Genomic DNA, 20331 nt, shown 5'->3' with positions numbered 1-20331 from the left:
CGAAACAGACCAAAGGACATTTTCTTTAACGTGGGAGGCAATGTCTGAGTAATTGTCCGATTTCTGATAGAGACTGGCTACCTTGGGCAAATGTTCCCAGCTTCTGCATGCTTCTCCTGCATAGGTGAGAATGATATTTCCTCCCCCCTTCACTCTCATTTACATGTTGAGAATAAACAGCTTTTGGAGAAACAGACACTAGTGTATACATTTAATATTACTGATTTTGATTTGTCAAATCCATTGGTGAATAAGCGATGTTCTTAAAATGTGTTGTATTATAACCTGTATAATTTTTTGAGAAGGTAACTTGTCTCTAATATGAAGAAAAAAGACAAAACATACTGGATAGTATAAACAGTAGTGAATCTTGGGAGAAGAGAAATGACACGTATTAAATGTTTACTATCACATCCACGCATTTTTCTACTTTTTCAAAATCCTCACATTTGCTCCACAGAAACTAAAAGGCAGGCACTTTTATTTCCCTGTTTATATATGAGGCTAAGAGAAGTGAAGGAACTTATCCAAGGTCAACATTTAGTAAAAAGCAGGGCCAGGATTTGAACCCAGAGCTAGTAGTCTAACTGCACAGTTTCTCTGGCAAAAATTAAGATGTCTGTATACTCCACATTTATCTAAGCGTATGACACTTTTAAAGAAACAACCTGTCAGAGAGATGCATTGGCTTCTACTGATCTGATTTCTGGAAAACTGGCCACTAAATCAGAGTACTTGAGCCCCAGCAAAGCAAGAAATGATCACAAGTTACAGTGGGAAAGTTGGGAGATTTGGGTGTAAGGAAGGACTGGGAGGTGCGGGACATCCAGGGCACCAAATCTAGAAGTTTCATCCCCTTCCTTTGACGCTCTAACCACCAGGGCCAGATGTCCCCAGGATGAGGTCATCTGTGAGTTCTCAGTGGAGTGTCCATTAAGAGCGGCTCCTTTTTGGCCTTCATTTCTGACTTGAGTCACCTTTGCACAGGGACTGCAAGGGGCTGGGCCTGTTGTAATCAGTTAAGTGCATTTTTTACTAATCTTGAAAGCAACCCAGAGAAGTAAAGCGACATGCCTGTGGCCACACAGTTGGTATGTTTGTCTCCTCCCAGTTGCATTGCTCCCTCCAAAGGGGACAGGGACTCTGAGGGACTACTCTCGCAGGGACTACTAAAAGCGCCTCCTTACTGACCGCCCTGCTTCAAAGCACTCACGCCCTTTGTAGTGCACACACCAGCCAGACAAATCTATAGAAAGTGCAAACCACCTTCTGACACCAGCACGCCTTCACCCTTTTCCTCCATGCAAAAGCTTCCCACCATGCTTGGTGTCAATTCCAGATTCCTTGACAGTCTGTCAGGCCCTCCGTGGCTGAGCCCTGCCTGTCTCCCTGACCTCATCTCTGGACTCTTCCCCTTGATCACCTTGCTCCAGTGCTGCTGGCTTTACCTCATTTCCTTAAACACACCAAGCTCATTCCACATTCTGGCTCTTGAACTTACTGTGCCATATGCCTGAACTTCTCACACGTTTTTGGATAGTAAGCTCCTACTCACCCTTCAGCTAGTACTTTTGTGATGATGCTAAGTCGCCACCTCCCCACTCTGATTCCCACTCCTCTACTCTTGCTTCTTACCCTGAGTTATTTTCTTCACAAATTATTAGAGTTCTTTTTGTTTGTCTCCTATCACTACAGTAACAACATGAGGAGAAGCTTCATCTTATTTTTTGTCATATCCCTTGAGCTACTTTTAACCGTGAGTAACATGTAGCACACATTTAATACAACCTTATTGGATGAATGAATGAATGAATAAATAAATGAAGTTAAACTTTGAACCCAAATCCACATTTTGACCACCAACATGCCACAAGTTGTAACTGAATTCTTAAGATGGGTCCAGCACCTGGTTAGACATGGTGCGGAGTACAAGGGAATAATAACTAGTCTCTCCTTTCAAGATCTTTATAACTAAGTTGTGACACCAGACTCATTTGCACTTGAGATCACAAATAACACACCTAAGTGCTGGGTGAAGGGAGTGGCATCAGAGGGCATCAGCATGCAGATGAGAGTGGTCAGTGAGCACCCAGGTGGTCCTCAGAGACTTGCTAGTTGAGTTGATTGGAGGCTTGAATGGTAGATACAGTTTACTGGGGGGAGTGAAGGCCATGAGGTTCTTGGGTAAGACTTAAAATCGGGTGAATTTACCCAAGAATGAGTAACAAATGACAAGTATTTGAGGGCATTCCAGGCTGGTGACATTTGTTATATCCTTTTGTCTAGAAAGTAACTCACTCACTCTTTACATACAAGTATAATTTTGTGAGAAAACAAGGCCAATAAGGCAAAAGAAGAGGAGGAAAAGGGTGAGTGAGGTTTCTAGTTTTTGACTTCTGGTTGGCGTTGAGGAGGGGTGGACCAGGACCTGGCACACAGTGAATGTCAGGTATTGGGCATTATATGTATTCCGGTACAGGGCGGCAGAGACCATCTCTAAGAGTTCTCCGAGGTCCATAGCTGCCTCCTATGTGGACTGCCCCTCAGAGGGGACCCCAATAAAGTATAGAGCAAGGAGATTCCTGAGAACTAGGTCACTAGCTAATGAAGATGACTTCCTATGCTCAAAATGAACAAGTATCCGTCCATTCATTTGTCCATACATGTATTCCATAAGCAGGTTCTCTACACCAAGTATCATGCAAATTGCAGGGGCTATAGTAAGGGTTCGTTTTCTTAAGAAATTCACGGTCTATCCACAAAGAAAACCACATGCTGTTAAGACTTTATGACACAATATGCCCCTTAGTGTCTTAACTCTCTACTCATGCCTCCAGATCTGGGTTGAATGAAAATATTTATCACATATTCAGGCTTGGCCACAAAATCACACCAAACCAAACCAAAACATTCCATGAAGAGGAAGACTATGCTAATCTTTCTTTCTCTTCTCAGAAAGGTGATAACAGAAGATTTGGTCCCAACAGGGACACAGGCAAGGGATTTGCATTTTAAAGTTTGACAGATATTTATAGGCCTTTTGATCTCTTTTCTCCCCTCTACCCACCCACCCCCAGCCTTGATGCCTTCCCCTCCCCCACCCATCAGTTCTCTACATTGTACCAGGTACACGTTTGAGAAAGGGTGGTTCCAGGTCCAGAGGACCTGGGGGCCCTAGTGTGGTGTGTTCAGAGTCATGTAGCTCTTATTTATTGAATACCAAAATACATCAAGTTATTTTTAACATTCCCAACAGCCACAATCATCTTGAAAGTTTCCTTTACTATTTACCTTTTTGGTTGTTGTTGTTGTTAAGGGAGGAGGAAAATGAGGCGCAGAGAGGTTAAATAACCTGCCCAGAAACACTGATAAGTAGTGGAGACAGAATTAAAACTCAGGTCTGAGTGTCCCCAAACCTATGACCTTTTCCTTAAGCCAGGCTGACTCTAGTCCACAAGCCTGGTTATTATAGGCAGCTCCGCTAAGATCCTTCCTGGCAAAGCGTATCCTGCATTCCAGTTTTTTTGCTAGTGTTATTCTGGAAATAGCCCAATAAACGTCACACTTTGATTTACTCAGGACAGACTTGCAGCTGTCTTTTCCTTTGCAGCTCTTCTCGGGCTCTGTGGCTTTCCTCTCCTGGTCTTGCACCCTGGCCGCCACAGCTCGCAGCTGCACGCCTTAGTTTGGCACCATCATCTGCAGCCCCATAGGATTTGCTGAACAGAGCTTCTCTCTGACTCACAGAAACTTCATGGGGAACTAGCTTAGAATCGCAGACTCTCACATTTTTGCAACTAGAGCGGATCCTAAAAACTATCTAGGAAACAGAGGTTCAGAGAATGTCTCATGCAAAAGTAGCTGACATCAGATTTATCAGAATACTACGTATTTGCTAGGTTAAACGTGATAGATAAAGGACACAAGTCACATTAACAACTGTGTGCTAGCTGCTTTGTCTTGTTTAATTTCACTACAAGCCAGTGAGGTACAATGAATTATTATCCACATGTTACAGCTGAACTGGCTCAGAGAAATAGCTGACTGAAGGTTCTACAGCAAGCATGTCCAACTCGTGGCCCGTGGGCCACATGCCTCGTTTATTTGGCCCGTGTTAGCTTTTGAGTTTGACATGCTTGCTCTACAGTAACTGTGGGACCGGGATCTGAACTCACTGGACTGTGGAGAGCTCAGCTCCTTCCTTTCCCACAGCCTGCGGTGGGGTGTGATGAAGAGTGTAAACATACCCTAGCTGAAGGGACTGGCCTGTGAAATTTGCTTCTGAGCCAAAGAGCCAAGAACCAACAGAATGAGGAGATGAATACGATCATTTGTGGGCTCACTGAGGTCAGGTCTGTAATCTAAAACCATCTGGCATTCACCAACAGCCTGAGTGGTACTTTGACCACGAGGGCTTCCGCTGGGAAACAAGAACTGCTTGTCTACCTGCAGCCTCCTCCCAAACTTAGACTGTCTATTACAAACTAGAAGATTCTGCAAGTTCCCTCTATCCTTGGAAAATCCATCCCCCACCCTCAAAGAGGGGGCCTTGAGAGTGCCAAATTGGGAGCCGTAAGAAAGTCCTTGCTGGTGCAGTCTTCCTGTTGAGGTTGAGAGATCAGGTTCAAAGCTCAAGCCACAGCTTCCCCACCTCCACTCCCTGTCCCATCTCCAATCCCTAGAGGGAATGCGCCTGCCCCCCCCACCCCCCACCCCCCCCCCCCCCCGCTCCCACCTCCCCGAAGAGATTTTCTGTAAAAGCCTCTAGATTGTGTTGAGCTGGGGGTCAGTTTGGAAGTTGGAGGCATCTTTTCTGCTCTCTCCAGATAGACTCCTGGGAAGGTGCCTCTCCAGAAAGAATGGCTATGGAAGCAGGCATCTTCCCTCCTGAGCACACAGGGTAGATACTGGTCTGGGCTGGGCAATTCCTAAGAAAGCTCTTTTCTTAATGATTCCCTCCTGTCAACCATGTAGCTATGGTCCCATGTGTTCAGAATAACAAGGGTAAGAGATGATCCTGGTCCAGTGACTTCATCTTACCCAGCAAGCCCTGGCCCAACCACAGTTGCTCTTGAGGTGCAACCCATTTCTCACAACCCGTTTTTACCAAAACATTTTTCCTGACCATCTGTCCATACTAACATCTTTCTCCTCAGAAATGATATGTACCCACACATAACTATCAGGAGGACAAATTGTCATCAGTGGCATTTAGCTGTGCCTGGAGGGACGCCTTTGATCACAGAACCTACACAGACTTTTCTGCATCTTGATATTATCCATTCTGGAGCAAATACTTGACCTGCTAATGACAGTGTTACTAAAGATCCCAACTTGACCTCATTTTGCTAGCTTGCAGGTGATGACATTTTCTCTTTTTAAATATATTTTTATTTATTTCAGAGAGTAAGGAAGAGGGAGAGAGAGATAGAAGTATCAATGATGAGAGAGAATCATTGATCGGCTGCCTCCTGCATGTCCCCCACTGAGGATCGAGCCCACAGCCTGGGTGTGTGCCCTTGACCAGAATTGAACTTGGGACCCTTCAGTCTGCAGACCGACGCTCTATCCACTGAGCCACACCAGTTAGGGCAACATTTTCTCTCTCTCTCTCTCTCTTTTTTTTAACATTTTCTTTTTTTAGAAAGCACTCATCATTGGTAGCAATGCATCCAGTAGTTCTTAGCCCTTCTTTGAGTGATAAAAACCTTTAAAACTTTATGAAATCTATACATCTCCTTACCAGTAAAATATACCTGGGCACATAAGTGTTACTGTCATGTGCTATATTGGACATTCGGGAGTCCCATCCCTGACCTCTCTCACACTGCGGACCACTGTTCTAGAGTGAGCACCCTGGTCCAGGGACCTCATCTGATTCCCTGTACATCTCCAGATTGCAGTGGAGTTTCTGGTAGATAGTAGATACAGTACTTGGGAAATGTTGCAAGTTGAATGAATTAATCTGAAAGCGAGTTTGTGATACCCTGGCCCCTGGTAAGAATGTCTTTGAGTGACACTGCGTGGTCAGGTGGGCTTTGGATCCCACTTAGAGCAACACTGCTGTAGATCAGAGAGGGGTGTGGGGGCTGAAGAAAGAAAATAAGGAGAATAATGGTATTTGGGGGCACAGATCCATTAATCAGAGCATGGTCAGGATAATCTCTCTCTTTCTCTCCTTACTCCATTCTCTCTCACTCTTATTCTATCTTCCTTCTGCTGTGGTTATCAAGAGCTTTTGAAAGTACAAAGAGCTTTTGATCACTCTTCAGATTGATCAAAGATTAGCTAGTTGTCACACAGGCCAGAGCCACTGAATAAGTACCTTTGGTGGTCCCTGAGATGAGTCTGAGCCCACAGAGCCCTCCTGTTCTGCTCCCCTGGAGGGGAGACCCACAGAGCAGCCTAGGACCTGAGCTGTTTCCCCGAGTCTGTATTTCAAGTGCTTCTCCCCAAAGGACATATAAAAGAACAGAAGATGCCAAGGCTGCCTCTGGCCATGGATTATGGAGAGCTCCCCTGAGGCTGCCTTTCAGAGGCACAAGCATGACCATTTGCAGCTGGCATTGTCAAACAGTTTCCTGGGCTGGGACCCATGAGCAGCGGGACCACCATTCATGGAGCTGTGTGAATCATGGATGTCTGAACCTTATACCCATAGATCTTATCTCATAAGGCTTGGGGTGAGCCCAGGAAACTATACTCTTTTAGAACTACCAGGAAATTCTGATGGGGAATCAGATTTGGAAACTCTAGGAGGACTGTAGCACCACATTATCTGTTCAGTCCTCCAACTGGCTGACGTCACAAATTCCCATCTAAGATCTGGGTGTGGATGCCTCCAGGCCTTATCCCTCTAATTTTATTTCAAGACCTAGTTTGTTGTCATTTTTCCAGGAAGTCTTCCTGGGTCATTCAACAGAAATTTATCTCTCCCATCTCTCTCCTCCCATGGCACATTTCCAGTGTCTTTATGGCAGTTTATGTACTGGCCCCTCTACTCATGACATTTTCTGTCAGCACTATGCAATGGAAATATAATGCCAGTCACATATGCAACTGTTAATTTTCTAGTAACCATGTTTTTTTTTTCAATTACAGTTTACCAGTTTACATTCAATATTATTCCATATTTCATAGACAATCATGTACTTTATAGAGTAGTCACTCCAATATTTCAAATATCCTCCTGGCTTCATACATAGTTATTACAATATTATTGAACATATTTCCTATGCTGTACTTTACAGCTCTGTGACTATTCTGTAATTACCAATTTGTACTTTTGAATCCCTTCACCATTTTCACCCAGCCCCATAATCCCCCTTTCTTCTGTCAACCATCTGTCTATGACTGGTTCTATTTTGTTTGTTTATTTTGTTCTTGAGACTCCACATATACATGAAATTATATAGTATTTGTCTTTCACTGTCTGACTTATTTCACTTGTCATAATACCCTCTAGATCCATCCATGCTGTTGCAAAAGGTAAGATTTCATTCTTTTTTTATAACCGAATAGTATTCCATTTTGTACATGTACCACAGCTATCTTATCCACTCATCTATTAATGGGCACTTGGTCTGCTTCCAAATCTTGGCTATTGTAAATAACGGTGCAATGAGCATGGGGTGCATATATTCTTTCAAATTAGTGTTTTGGGTTTCTTTGGATATATTCCCAGAAGTGGAATGGCTGGGTCATAGTCTAGTAGCCATATTTATCGAATGGAGTTAGGCAAAATTAATTGTACTAACATTTTTGTTAATGTTTGATTTGTAAACATTGTAAAAGAATGTTTGATTCAACATATCCAAAAGGTTATTGCAACATGTGCCCAATATAAAAATCATCTGTGAGATAAAATGGTTACATTTTCTAACCATATTAAGTATTTGAAATTTGATGTGTATTTTACACTGACTGCACATCTCAGCTTTGGCCACATATCACGGGCTGACAGCCACAGGTGGTCCTGGAGGCCATATTAGCACAGTTCTGGTTCTTTGAGTTCAAGTCTGTGACTTTTGCTTTAAGTTCTTTAGAACTTTGATGTCCACTCCCTGGGCCCACTTTAGGTGCTTAGAAAACATTTGAGTCGATTCAAATATGAATTCCTCTTGGAGAGTATCCTTTGATGTTTTTTGTTTGTTTGATAGTTGTCTGTTTGAAGGCACAGTCTCTTTGGAGAAGGTATACTATCTGTTTTAAGGAAGGGGAAGCAATCCAGAGCAGGTTTTATTTGAGAGGAGTGGGGGTTGGGAGAACCCCAGGGGCACAGTGCATTAAGAGAGCAGGAGGTAGTGCAGCCCAAGGGGCGGATGTCAGAGTAACTTCTCCATTGTGCACTGTGGGATCGGGCGCCGTACTCGTACACGTGAGGCCCTGGTGGCTCTGCACCGTGCTCAGCCTTCTCTGCGCAGGTTCCCTTGGGCTGCCTGGAAAACATCGTCTGCCAGAAGATTTCTTTGGAATGTAATGTGATCACTCGAGTCCCCAAAAAAAGCTACAGGAAGAACATGTTCTCAGCAAAGATTTTTTTCCAAAAACGGGTTGAACCAGTTTATACCATTCATGACCACAGGCTTCCCATGAGAATTGCCTGGCTTACCTCATAATTCACCAATAGTTGAGTTTGTCAAAAAAGAATTGTCTCCAAGAGAGTGCCCTCAGATACAAGATCATGGCTTTCCAGGGAAGAGAGAGCTCTTAAAGAAATCAGAGTTCTTTCCCGAGGTCCTCTGAGGTCAGGTAATCAGTGTATAGAAGTAGAAGGACTGAAGTTTGGAACTCCCCAGGCTGATTGTCACTCACAGGGTAATACGTTTGCTCCATACATAAGGAGGAGCAGACCGTGGGCTGGGTCACATCATTCCCAGACAAGGCTCAGGACGTGGTGACAAGGACCCACTTTGGAGAGGAACACCCCTATCTTCCAATGTCAGCTCACCCATTATCTGGAACACCCAGACATTACAGATCTTAATTTGTACACTTCCTAGTAGGGACTTTTGGTGGTTTATGCAAAGCACTGTAACAAGTGGTTAAGGCCTTCGCCCACTAGCATGTGAATTTAAGGGAGTTACTTTGCCTCTTTTAGCCACGGGTTCTTCACCGTGAAATATGGGTAGTAACAGTCCCTACTTCCTAGGGTTGTGTGTTGATTAAACTGTGAGATAAAGGACTAATCAATGCACGAAAAGTGCTCCATAAAAGTTCATAATGATTTGAAAATTAAGTCCAACATAAACCAGGATAATTTAAAGTAGAAAAGTGAGTTTTAAAGGAGTAAAGAAATCGATATTTTTCAAGTAAGAGGATGCTGACTAAACACCATTGCACAGTAAGTGATGGGCAGCTGAGGGTAATGAGAAGGAAGGAAGCCTCTCATCTTAGTCCCCGGCTCTTAGTCTAGTTGGGTGGACTAAACTGCAGGAGGAAAACCTTGTGTTAGCCTGTGAAGCTCCCACTATAAGAACACTGGAGGCCACAAGAAGTTGCCTGGTTGTCAGAATAGACCAGAAAGAACAATTAGGATTTGGTTAGGCAGTGAGATGGCACCACTCACCCGAGGCAGAAACCTATATGCTAACCAAGGCATAGCAATGGGATGAGCTGCCTGTCTTCCAAGAGAATGATGGAGGAAGGGAAAGGGTGAGGATGAAATAGGAAGCTTTAGTGACAAGTAAGAAGGGTAATAAGATCAAAAGAGAAAATAGAACAAGGGCTCATCAGCAGGCATAGGCCCTACAATATTGGGGAAAAGATGCTGAGATCCATAAAATGGCAACAGCTTATATTGTGGAGAAGAGATGGGAAGGAAATGGAGGGGAGCAGGGAATTCATCTCCAATCCCATTGTCTGTTCCGTGGCACAGACACCCTGAGAGCTCCCCAGCTCTGCCAGGAACACTCTCCCGCAGTGCCTGTCACGAACGCCGGTGACTGACAGGATTGTGCCCCCTCGAAGACTCTGCTTCCCTTTCTTAGGAATATCTAGGAAAGGCCATATAAGGCATGTATCTTCTCTCTGCCTGGCTTTCTCACCTGTCCTTGCCAAACCTGGCCTTCCTATAAGGAATAACTAGGTAACATCTTCAGAACGTTTTGAGCTACAAGAAGGGAGGATGTTGTGCACACACGTACAGGCACGGTTATTTTCGCAGGATTCCATTTCCTCTCTTTTCTTTGAATCAATCTCCTGGTAACAGCTGTCTGGCTCTCTAAAGCCAGCAACAGCTGCAATAATGAGCCCACCATTTGAGCCAGGGATGACACAGGCTCAGCTCTGAGGTGCAGCTGTTCTTTAAAGCTTGGTGTCTCGACCCTCCCCCTGGCCTGGAGAACAAAGAGGGCCATTCATTAACCCCCCCACATTTCCAGTTTTCACATGGGGAGATCCCTTATTCCTTTTACCAGTGGTGCAGTCTCGTAATTCTGCCACTTATGCGTAGTTTTACCATAAGAACACTCGAGATGCCTCTCTGAACTTTAGTTTCCAATTCCAGGATAATGACACCATTATCCATATCTTGAGTGGGTTATGAAGTTCCCAAGATGTAATAGATATGAAAATCTTCTACAAACTATAAGACACTGCTCCCATAGTAGTTTTTATTAAGGTCCTTGTTCCTGAGTTTAACAAGTGAAAAAAAATTACTGAACAATTTAGGACAGTGAAAGAAACTGTCTGAATTGGACTGTGTACATAAGTGGTCACAGGAGTGAGGAGGCACAGAGGGTTTCTGGAGAAGACACTTGGCTGGACTCAGGGACTGGTACAACCTGAAGGGTTAAGGGAGAGGAAGGGACATTTGGGGGAGGGACATAGCCCAGGTAAAAGGCAAGAAAAAAAAATGTGTTCAAGGGACAGTGCAGAGCCTTCCTGGAATGGGGCAGAGAATGGGCACATAAAGTTGAAGGGCCGTGATGGGTCGGACCGGGGTATCCTTACATGACAGGCAGGGATGTTGTCAGGAGAGGTTTGAGTGGCATGGAAAAGTCAAGGAGTGATCGAGATCATCCTGCTCCCTGAGTCCTGTGGCTTATCCCTATTTAACAGTCAGGACAAAGGGGCCCGTACGGGATGTGCTCTTGGCTTCCAGGGGCCGGGCTCAGTAGCTTTTGGACCCTGCAGGTCTTCATCTGTCCAAGCCAGCGGCTCCCCACTTCTCTGCTTATTCAAAAAAGAGATTATCCAACTCCAGCCTAGACTTACCAAATCAGAATTCTGGGAGAGGGGCCCAGGAATCCTTCTGAAAATAAGCTTTCCTCCTCCCCAGGTGTTCTTGTCCTCGTGGAATTGTGGGAAGGCTGTGCATGTGACCTTGATGACTCCCTGCGCCAGGAGCCTCATCCACAGGCGGGCTTCCTATGCTGATGAAGGAGGTGACCGCTCAGCCTACAGAGAGCTGGGTGGAGTCACCCAGTGCTCTGTGCCCGGCCCAACTGTGACTGAGGAGACTGGCACTTCCTTCAGGAACAACTTTCTCTCTCTTCTTTCTTGTTGCCCTACCCTGAACCTCCTTCCCATTTCTTTCTCCCCCATGCAAGCTAAATGCAGAGCTCTATCAAGGACTTAGTAATCCTCATGTCCTATTTATCCATGTTCTGTTCTCTTTACAAGAGTATTCCCTCCAATCACCTTCCTTCCTCCCCTCCCTCCCTCCCTCCCTCCCTCCCTCCCTCCCTTCCTTCCTTCCATCTTCCCTTATTTCCTATCTTTGTCTTTTCTTTATTTTCAAATAAATGTAGTACCCAGATGCTTTGATTCAACTTGAGGGCAACAGTGATTTTTGAGTCTTTTTCCTCTATTCATGGATCTACTCAGGTCAGCTTTGCCTAGTCACTGCTTCTAAAATTTTAAATTATTATCTTTTTGATATTTAGAAAATATTGACAACTATAAAGAGTAAGAGCAGCTACCAATGACTGAATGCTTACTATGTCTGAAGACAGTTATCGAGAAATTTCTTTACATGTATGAATCTTCACAAAAATCCTGTCAGGTAGGTACTGTTTTTATCCCCACATTATAAATAGAGAAACTGAGGCACAGAGAAACACCTTGGAGGACCATCTTAGTGCAAATTGCTTTCAACTTTTTTAAAAAAAATATATTTTATTGATTTTTTTACAGAGAGGAAGGGAGAGAGATAGAGAGTTAGAAACATCGATGAGAGAGAAACATTGATCAGCTGCCTCCTGCACATCTCTTACTGGGGATGTGCCCGCAACCCAGGTACATGCCCTTAACCGGAATCGAACCTGGGACCTTTCAGTCTGCAGGCTGACGCTCTATCCACTGAGCCAAACCGGTTTTGGCTGCTTTCAACTTTTTTGACACAGGTATTAAAATGCCACCCCAAATACCAGTACGTTACCTTCTTACTGTCACATAATTAATGAAAGCAGAGGGATCCAGGTTTGAACAGGAACCCTATGCTTCTAACCATGACACAGACTACCCCTCAAGAATAAAGTCAGATGAGTAAAGAAAAAAATGACCTTCAATTCCTATTACCAGAAATAACCAATATTTTTTTTAAAATTTTCTTTAGTGATTAAGGTATTACATATGTATCCTTATCACCTCTTCCCTCCCCTCCCCCATCATGCCTTCACCCCCTGGTGTCTGTGTCCATTGGAAATAACCATTCTTAAATACTTCATCATTTTTTCTATGGAAAAATATGTAATTGGATCAAAATATTAAGTTTGCAATCTTGATTATAAATTCTTAGATTATATTTCCTATGTTATATGTTCTCCATAAATATGATTTTTATTGACTAATAGTATTCCATCACATGGAGGGGACATCATTTATGTCATCATTCCTTTGTTGTTAAGTCTTGAGGTTGTTTCTAATTTTTTACTATCATAATACTATGACAAATATTTTTGTTCATAAATTTTGACTGTAACTAGTTCTGTAGAATAAAGGCCGTGTGTCAAAGCTATTTTTAAATCTAAAGTGCATTCTAGAGACTTTAGAATATTTAAGAAATCTCACCAGTTGACCCACAGCAGTGTGTGTGAGGGACCATTTCCTCACCCTCTTGCCAACGTTGCCAATTTGGGAGGTGAAAAATGACTTCTCCTTGTAGTTTCCATTTACATGTCTTTGATTACTAGCAAGATGGGACATTTTTTTTACATTTACTACCACTTGCACTTCTTTTGTGAGCTGTCTGTTCATCCCCTTGTTCATTTTCCCAGTGGTGGGCTCCTGTTTTTCTTATCCCTGTGAGATCTTCATAGCCATAACCTTTCGAGTCTCAGATTTGTGAGAAATATTTTCCCTGGTTTGGTCTTTGCCTTGTATCTCTGCTTTCTAGGTGCTAATGAGCTTACAAATATGGAGATCTAAATTTAAAATGATCTAATGTAGAGGCCAGCATTTCTGAAAATAAGCAGCCTTTTTATGCAGATATCTGACTAAAAACATTTGTAGTATTCATTTTACTACCAGGAGTTTCCACATCTTAATTACTGGCCTTGGAGGGGACTAAAGAAGTAACTTTGCACGTCTCTGCTTTTCAGGCTGATAAAAACAGGGAACTCCTTGGAGGACCGCCTCAGTGCAAATTGCTTTCAACTTTTTTGACACGGGTATTAAAACGCCACCCCAAATACCAGTGGTAATAAAGAACCCAACTTAAAAGGGGGAGTAGGTGTAAATGTAACACATGAGATTTTTTTTGCATCTTGCTAGCCAGTTGCTGAAGAATTAGGGGTGAAGCACTCAGAGCTGCTTCCCCTCCTGAGCCTGTGGGGGAAAACCAGGCTATTTGGGGCTAAATGTTGACATGAGATTTTTTGAACCAAGAGGAAATGCTCATATTCTCTTGCAACAAGAATCATCCCCACATCCTGCCCTGTTGTTCTCAAGGGAGAATTAGCTGCCACTTCCTCTGTTTTTCACCCTGGTCCATGCTCTCATGTTCCTCTGCCCTACACAATGCATTCTCTTCTCTACCACCCTCCTGTGGTCCACAGAACAGCCCGTTTTGTGCAGATGTGATGACTGTCCCCCCCCCCCCAAGAAACGTATTTTTATATAGAGAAAAACATCGATATGAGGTCAGCTACCTCCTGCATGCCCCCTTCGCCCCCACCTTGGGATGGAGCCCACATCCCGGGCATGTGCCTTGACCAGGAATTGAACTGGTTCAGGTGACCCTTGGGTGCACTGGATGATGCTCCAACCATCTGAGCCACAGAGGCCAGGGTATTTAGTCACATTTTCCAAATAGAAGGAGGCTTATATTCTGATCAGGAACCACAGGGGTCCCACAGGGATGTGGTTACCTGCAAGTGGATTATTTTACGGGAAAGCCACGCTGACTTGGTTTCCATCTACATTCATTCAACAAAGAAGATGCACACAGTGCTTGGCTGTGGAATGGGTGGACGAGTTGGGATCTTGAGCTCAGGCTGTCAGCGTGTTTGAGGGGAAAGGAAGCCATACAGATGTTTGGGACAAGAAGGCTGCTCTTCCTCCCCACATTGCTGAGTTAAGGGGATGGAGATAAACATGACTTCAGGTCGGGGAAGCCTCCTCAGGAATGGCTGGAGAAGTCCACAGGGTTTCTCTTTCTGTTCAAAGGGCTTCTACAGTTCAGCACATTTATCTTCTGTCTCTCGTGTGTCCGATGAAGTAAGCCACTTTATTTCATTTCATTTTTTTTTTTTTTGGTCCGTATTTTGTCCTGGTAGAATACTTAGCCTGTGAAAATCATCTATTTGCTCATTGCATGATGCTTCACAATGGATTTGTAAGAGGACTAAAACCAAAATATTACATTTTGGCTTTCCAATGAACCTCAGACTCAAGTCAGGAGAGCCAAAAACTTTCACAGTTTCCCAGGTTAGTCGGGAGAGTAATGGCAGTGACCTTGAAAGGAACGCAGGCACTGGCCTTGCGAAAACTCTCACAGCTCAACAACACAGGAGTTCTATGCCAGTAACCAAGTAGGGAATTGCTACTTTTATTTCTCTTGACTAGCTCAAGGACATAGGGAGACAGCACATTGCAATTAGGAGTTTTCTTTCTCTCTCTCTCTCTCTCTCTCTCTCTCTCACACACACACACACACACACACACACACACACACACACACACTCCCTTTGCCCCAAAAGAATTATCTGTTTTTTGGTTGTGTGTTAGTTGGGTGCCAAGATTCTGTGATGGCGTGAAAGAGCGCATGTTTTTACCTTAGTCCTAACTGTGTTCAAACACCGCCTCCATCTCTTTCCCAGCAGGAAGTTCCAGGGTCTGGACAGGCCGGAGGCTGGCATGGTCAGGGTCCTGTGGCTGAGGCTGAGGGACAGTGGAGTATACAAAGGTCGGGGAGTAGACCCTAAGGGCCAAAGACAGCTACTGACACCTGGGTGCGCTGAGTGTCTGTGTGATGAGCTCAGGGTTGGAGGCAGTGAGGACAGGACGCGGCTGCATTACTGCAGCGGATTCTGGGCGTGTCAACCGCAGAGGTGTTGGGTGAGGCTGTGGCCTTTAAGGAGAGGCTGTTTCCATTGACCTTGGGCGAGGTCCTTAGCTTCTGAGTTTCATTTCCTCTCTTGTAAGGTGAAGACGAGGCCTACCATACCAAATTATATGGAGGATGACATGAGATCCTGTATACAAGGCTCTCATTTCTGGCACCTAGCACAGAGGAAGTGCTGTAAGTACTCAAACAAGGAAAGTGTTCTTACTTATTAACATTAACACATAAAATTTCTTGTGAAAGAATGAGATTTTTTTTCTAACATTTTCAGTTATAGGAAAATATGCGTAAATGTCAACTTACCTGCTGTTTAGTCAAGGTGGTTGCCTGGCCGTAAGCCAGGGAAAGCACTAGAAGGTGGTCGGGGAGACAGATGCCTTCTGTTCTGGAGCTGCGGACCCAAAGCTGTAAAACAGCCTTAGGACATGAACAAGGGCCCTTTCAAAGCCTGCCCTCCCCTGCTCCTCCCTCATGATGTGGAAGCGCTCGCTGGAGCCTGGCCCTCCAGTCCGACCACCTGGATCTAGCGTGTCTCCTCCACTTTTTAATCATGACCGTGAACAACTTTTTCTACTTCTCTAAGCCTCCATTCTTTTCTTATATAAAATGGGAACAAAAATAGTACTTTCTTTAAAGGATTTTTATAAGATCCCAATGGAATAAATCATACAAAGCCCTTAACACTAAATAAGCTTATTGGGGTAACTATGGGTATGGCCAAGACAGGGGCTGCCTTTGCGATTGTACACACAGCACTCCCTTCAGACTGTCAGAATCAGGCCTGTCCACGAATCGTGGCAGAGAAGTATGTGGGTGCTAATCTGTCTCACCATCTAATTTAGGAACAAGGACGGGAAGTCTAAACCTACTGCATCCTTTTAGCCCCTTCAGTGCTAGCACACAGGCCAATCTCGGGTGCTCTGTACACACTGACCATGTGATTGAATGGCACCAATCAGTCGTCCCGATTTTTAACTGTGTTGCTGCTATAGCTTGAGTTCAGGCATCAAGAGCACTACAGGGACCATCGTGCCGATGCCTCTGATGGTTCTCAGGTGTTCCAGCCAGGGGTTAAAGCCTGGCCCGAGGCAGCCTGCCGAGATTTGAATCCTGGGCTACCAGTTATGAGGTGTTAGGGGTGGGGTCTCTGGTGAGTTACTTAACCACTCTGTGCCTCAGTTTCCTATTAGTACAACAGGACTGGTGGTGATAATAGCTTCTACTTCCTAGGGTTATTGCGAGGATTTTGTGAGTTAATCTCTGTTACACACCTGGAGTGCTATCTGGAGCAGCCTCAGCCTCCAGGCCTGCCCTGCTCAGCAGCTGGAGCCGTGACCCCGGCTCTGCTGTCCTGAACCCCATGTCCACAGAATGAGCTCAGAGAGCTGCGGGGAGACAAGCAGGTCCATGCACATCTGGTTCTGGTTTATCTCTTACTAGAGAAAGAGAGGGTACATTGGCAAGCAAGGATCCCAGGCAGTTTCCTTGTTCCCAAAGCAGGTTTGGGGACTAGCAGTGCTGGTTGCCTGAGGTCAGCAGAGGGGAGTGAGAACACGGGAAGTCATTCTGATACCAGCGACAAGAGCAAAGCCAACGCATATTAAGTGCCAACAGTGTACCGAGGATTTTGCAGATGTTGTCTCATTTAGAAAACGAAATTTCGGAAAGTAGAAGTTTAAGGAATAAGCAATTTTAGAAAGAAGCTATAGAGAAAAAAAAGAGAGAGAGAGTTAGGGAGTCTGAGAGCAGAGGTGATATTATGTGGAAAACTGGGAGGTTTAGAATGAGGATTGAAAGCCGACTGACAGTGGCAACCCCAGCGCCTCGGGTCAACTGAGAGTCCCTTCTTTTTGAGTCGCGTTCAGGTCACCTGCCTCTACCACAAACAACTGAAATAAAATGTTTTTTTTTTAAGGTGGTCTTATGGGGATCTTGGCTTGACCACTTTCTGCCGGGGAAATCTTAACTGAGTCTTTTAACCTCATAGAGCAGTGGTTCTCAACCTTCTGGCCCTTTAAATACAGTTCCTGATGTTGTGACCCAACCATAAAATTATTTTCGTTGCTACTTCATAACTGTCATGTTGCTACTGTTATGAATCGTCATGTAAATATCTGATATGCAGGATGGTCTTAGGTGACCCCTGTGAAAGGGTCGGTCGACCGCCAAAGGGGTTGCGACCCACAGGTTGAGAACCGCTGTCATAGAGCCTTAATACTTTCATCTGTAAACTGTTGGTTTATTTTTCTTAATAAAGGTTAATTAGAATATGTGTAAGTGTGCTTAAATAGTAGCAGCAGATTCCTGGCTTCCCAATAAGAGCTGAAGGAAAAGAAAGGGGTGGGGAGAGGAGAGGCAATCACTTGTTACATTTATTATGTTTTATTAATATTATTCTGCCAGATAGGGCTAAGGGTCCTTTAGTAAGCAGCAAGATTAAGAGCATCCTCCGCAGATTGCCCGAGTGAGCGTTTCCTTCCCCGAGCCTACTTAATTAAAAAAGACCATCCATGTTTTAATTAGACCATTGACATTTCGCTTCAATAACTGCAAAGGGGCCTTAACGAACCACGTTAGAGGACGCGCTGCTATTACGCTGAAATGTAACGCACTGTGCTTCCGATATTCATGCTCCCTTGTGGAATTAGTTCCGTGGAGAAAAAGGAGCGCTCACGGGACAAATGGGGACTCGGAGACACCCTTTTTCGAAGCCCAGGTCTGCCTCTCAGAGCATGTAGGAAGTGAAGCCAACTAGCGGGACCATCCAACCTCACACATCCAGGGGCATTTGGAGCTGGGGTGGGGAAAACAGGCAGGCTCCCTAGTTAATTTCACACTTCCCCAATCCATTTCAAAAACAAGGTGTGACTCTGCAGCCAGATTTCAAAACAAAACAAAACACAAAGCACCTTCAGAAGGCTGACTGCCAGGTACCCTACCCCCTGTCCTGCCTTAAGGATCGTCCTCTATGTGGTGTCTGTTTGCTGTGACAAATCCCAACCTGCTCAGTGAAAGCAAGGGCTTTCAGCTTCGTGGAGGGTATTTCCTGCTCCTTAAAGCTCTGAGTTTACTGGAGCTGCCGGCCTTTGTCATTCTGCCCGTAGGCTTCCTGCACGTTACAAAGCCCTGGGGGAATTGCCTAAAGAGGGAGAAAAGGAGGAAGCTGGCATCCATCATGTCTTCTCCCAACAGCCCTATGCAGTAAGGGTTTATTGTCTGCGTTTGGCATAGGAAGGCATCCAAGCTCAGAGGGGGTACCTCCGCCCTGGACCTGTTTCTCCAACAGCACACCCCACAGGCTCTGAACCTCTAGGTGGGCTGAGGGGGGCGGGGGGGGGGGGGAGGCCCTCTGGGGCACTCTGCTCCTCTCCTCTGGCCGCTGCCCCCCCCCCCCCTCCTGGTTGCAGGCTGCCCCAGGTTTGTTTTCTTTGGCTCCCCCTTTAATGAGTTCCACAGGACAATGCTAAGTCTAGTTATGCAGCCTTAATTGGTTTAGTTACCACAAGATAATTCCTTTTTTCTTCTCTTGGAGGCCTTTTTGTTTAGAGCCGTTTTAGCTGGAAGATGCTAATTATCAATGAGGAGAAAGTGACACCTGAGGAGTTCATCTTCCATCTTGGTCCTCGCCGTCTCCTTTGAACTCCCTCTCCAGCCTCTTTCCCACTTCATCACTCGTCCCCCAGCATCATAAAAGCCAGCTCTGCCCAGGCGGCGCAGAACCTTCTTTCTCACTTGCCAGGGAGCCCTTCTCTCTGCAGCTGCCTCGCAGGCATGGACAACCTGCGGGAGACCTTCCTGGGCCTGGAGGGTGGCTCGGGCCCCCTGCTGTCCGCCTGGGACTGGAAAAGCAGGCCAGGGCCCTTCGAGCTGAGCCAGGCCTCGCCCACTCAGAGCCTCTCCCCGGCCCCCTCGCTGGAGTCTTACACCTCTTCTCCCTGTCCGGCTGCGGCTGGGCTGCCCTGTGGGCATGGGGGTGCCAGCAACGAGAGCAGCGATGCCTGCAGCGGCCGTGACCCTGGTGGCCTGGTAGAGGTGGACTACAACATGTTAGCTTTCCAGCCTGCCTACCTGCAGGGCGCGGGGGGCCCCAAGGCCCAGAAGGGCACCAAAGTCAGGATGTCTGTGCAGCGGAGACGGAAGGCCAGCGAGAGGGAGAAGCTCCGGATGAGGACCTTGGCCGACGCCCTGCACACCCTCCGGAACTACCTGCCACCCGTGTACAGCCAGAGGGGCCAGCCGCTCACCAAGATCCAGACGCTGAAGTACACCATCAAGTACATCGGGGAGCTCACGGACCTGCTCAACAGCGGGAGGGAGCCTCGGCCCCAGAGCGCCTGAGCACCCCCTGGGCTCCCTGGACCAGCAGCACACGGTCATGTTTGCATGGTCAGCGTGTGACCTTGTTGACAGGAGAGTTTTAAGGGAATTCCCCCTGGACTTGGTGGAACTGCCGGAGAAGCAGGTACTTTGCTTCCAGCTGCCCCACGATTTCTCAGGAGTCTCGCTCTTTGCAAAGACACGGATTCGTTTGCCTTTCTCTGTCTGTTCAAGTTACTTTCAAGGTTCAATGATTTTAAATGCAGTTTTTTAAAGTAATGTGAAATTATTACAATTCATCTTCTCTTGTCATATTGGCGTTGGGAGCTTTCTTTCCGTGGCCAATGAAACCTGTATTTTGTACAGGACCCAGTGTGACACCTGGATTCTTATTTAGAAAGTTCTGTGTCAAGTAAAGGGCACAGTGTGCCTGTGTGGGCATGTGTGTGTGTGTGTGTGTGTGTGTGTGTGTGTGTGTGGGCGTGTGGGCGTGCGTGTGTGTGTGA

At 45.6% G+C, this 20331-nt stretch overlaps 1 protein-coding gene across 1 annotated transcript; it reads left to right on the top strand.

Moving 5' to 3' along the window:
• The first annotated feature begins 19087 nt into the window (after nt 1-19087).
• MSGN1 (mesogenin 1) lies at nt 19088-20130 on the top strand. Its single transcript, XM_081101206.1, has one exon. The coding sequence runs from the start codon at nt 19280-19282 to the stop codon at nt 19844-19846; it is 567 nt and encodes a 188-aa protein (XP_080957332.1). The 5' UTR covers nt 19088-19279; the 3' UTR covers nt 19847-20130.
• Nucleotides 20131-20331: the final 201 nt, after the last annotated feature.

The sequence above is a fragment of the Myotis nattereri genome, assembly GCF_964212035.1.
Source record: "Myotis nattereri genome assembly, chromosome: 10".
Lineage (NCBI taxonomy): Eukaryota > Metazoa > Chordata > Mammalia > Chiroptera > Vespertilionidae > Myotis > Myotis nattereri.
This window is presented reverse-complemented; position numbering and strand designations above follow the sequence as displayed.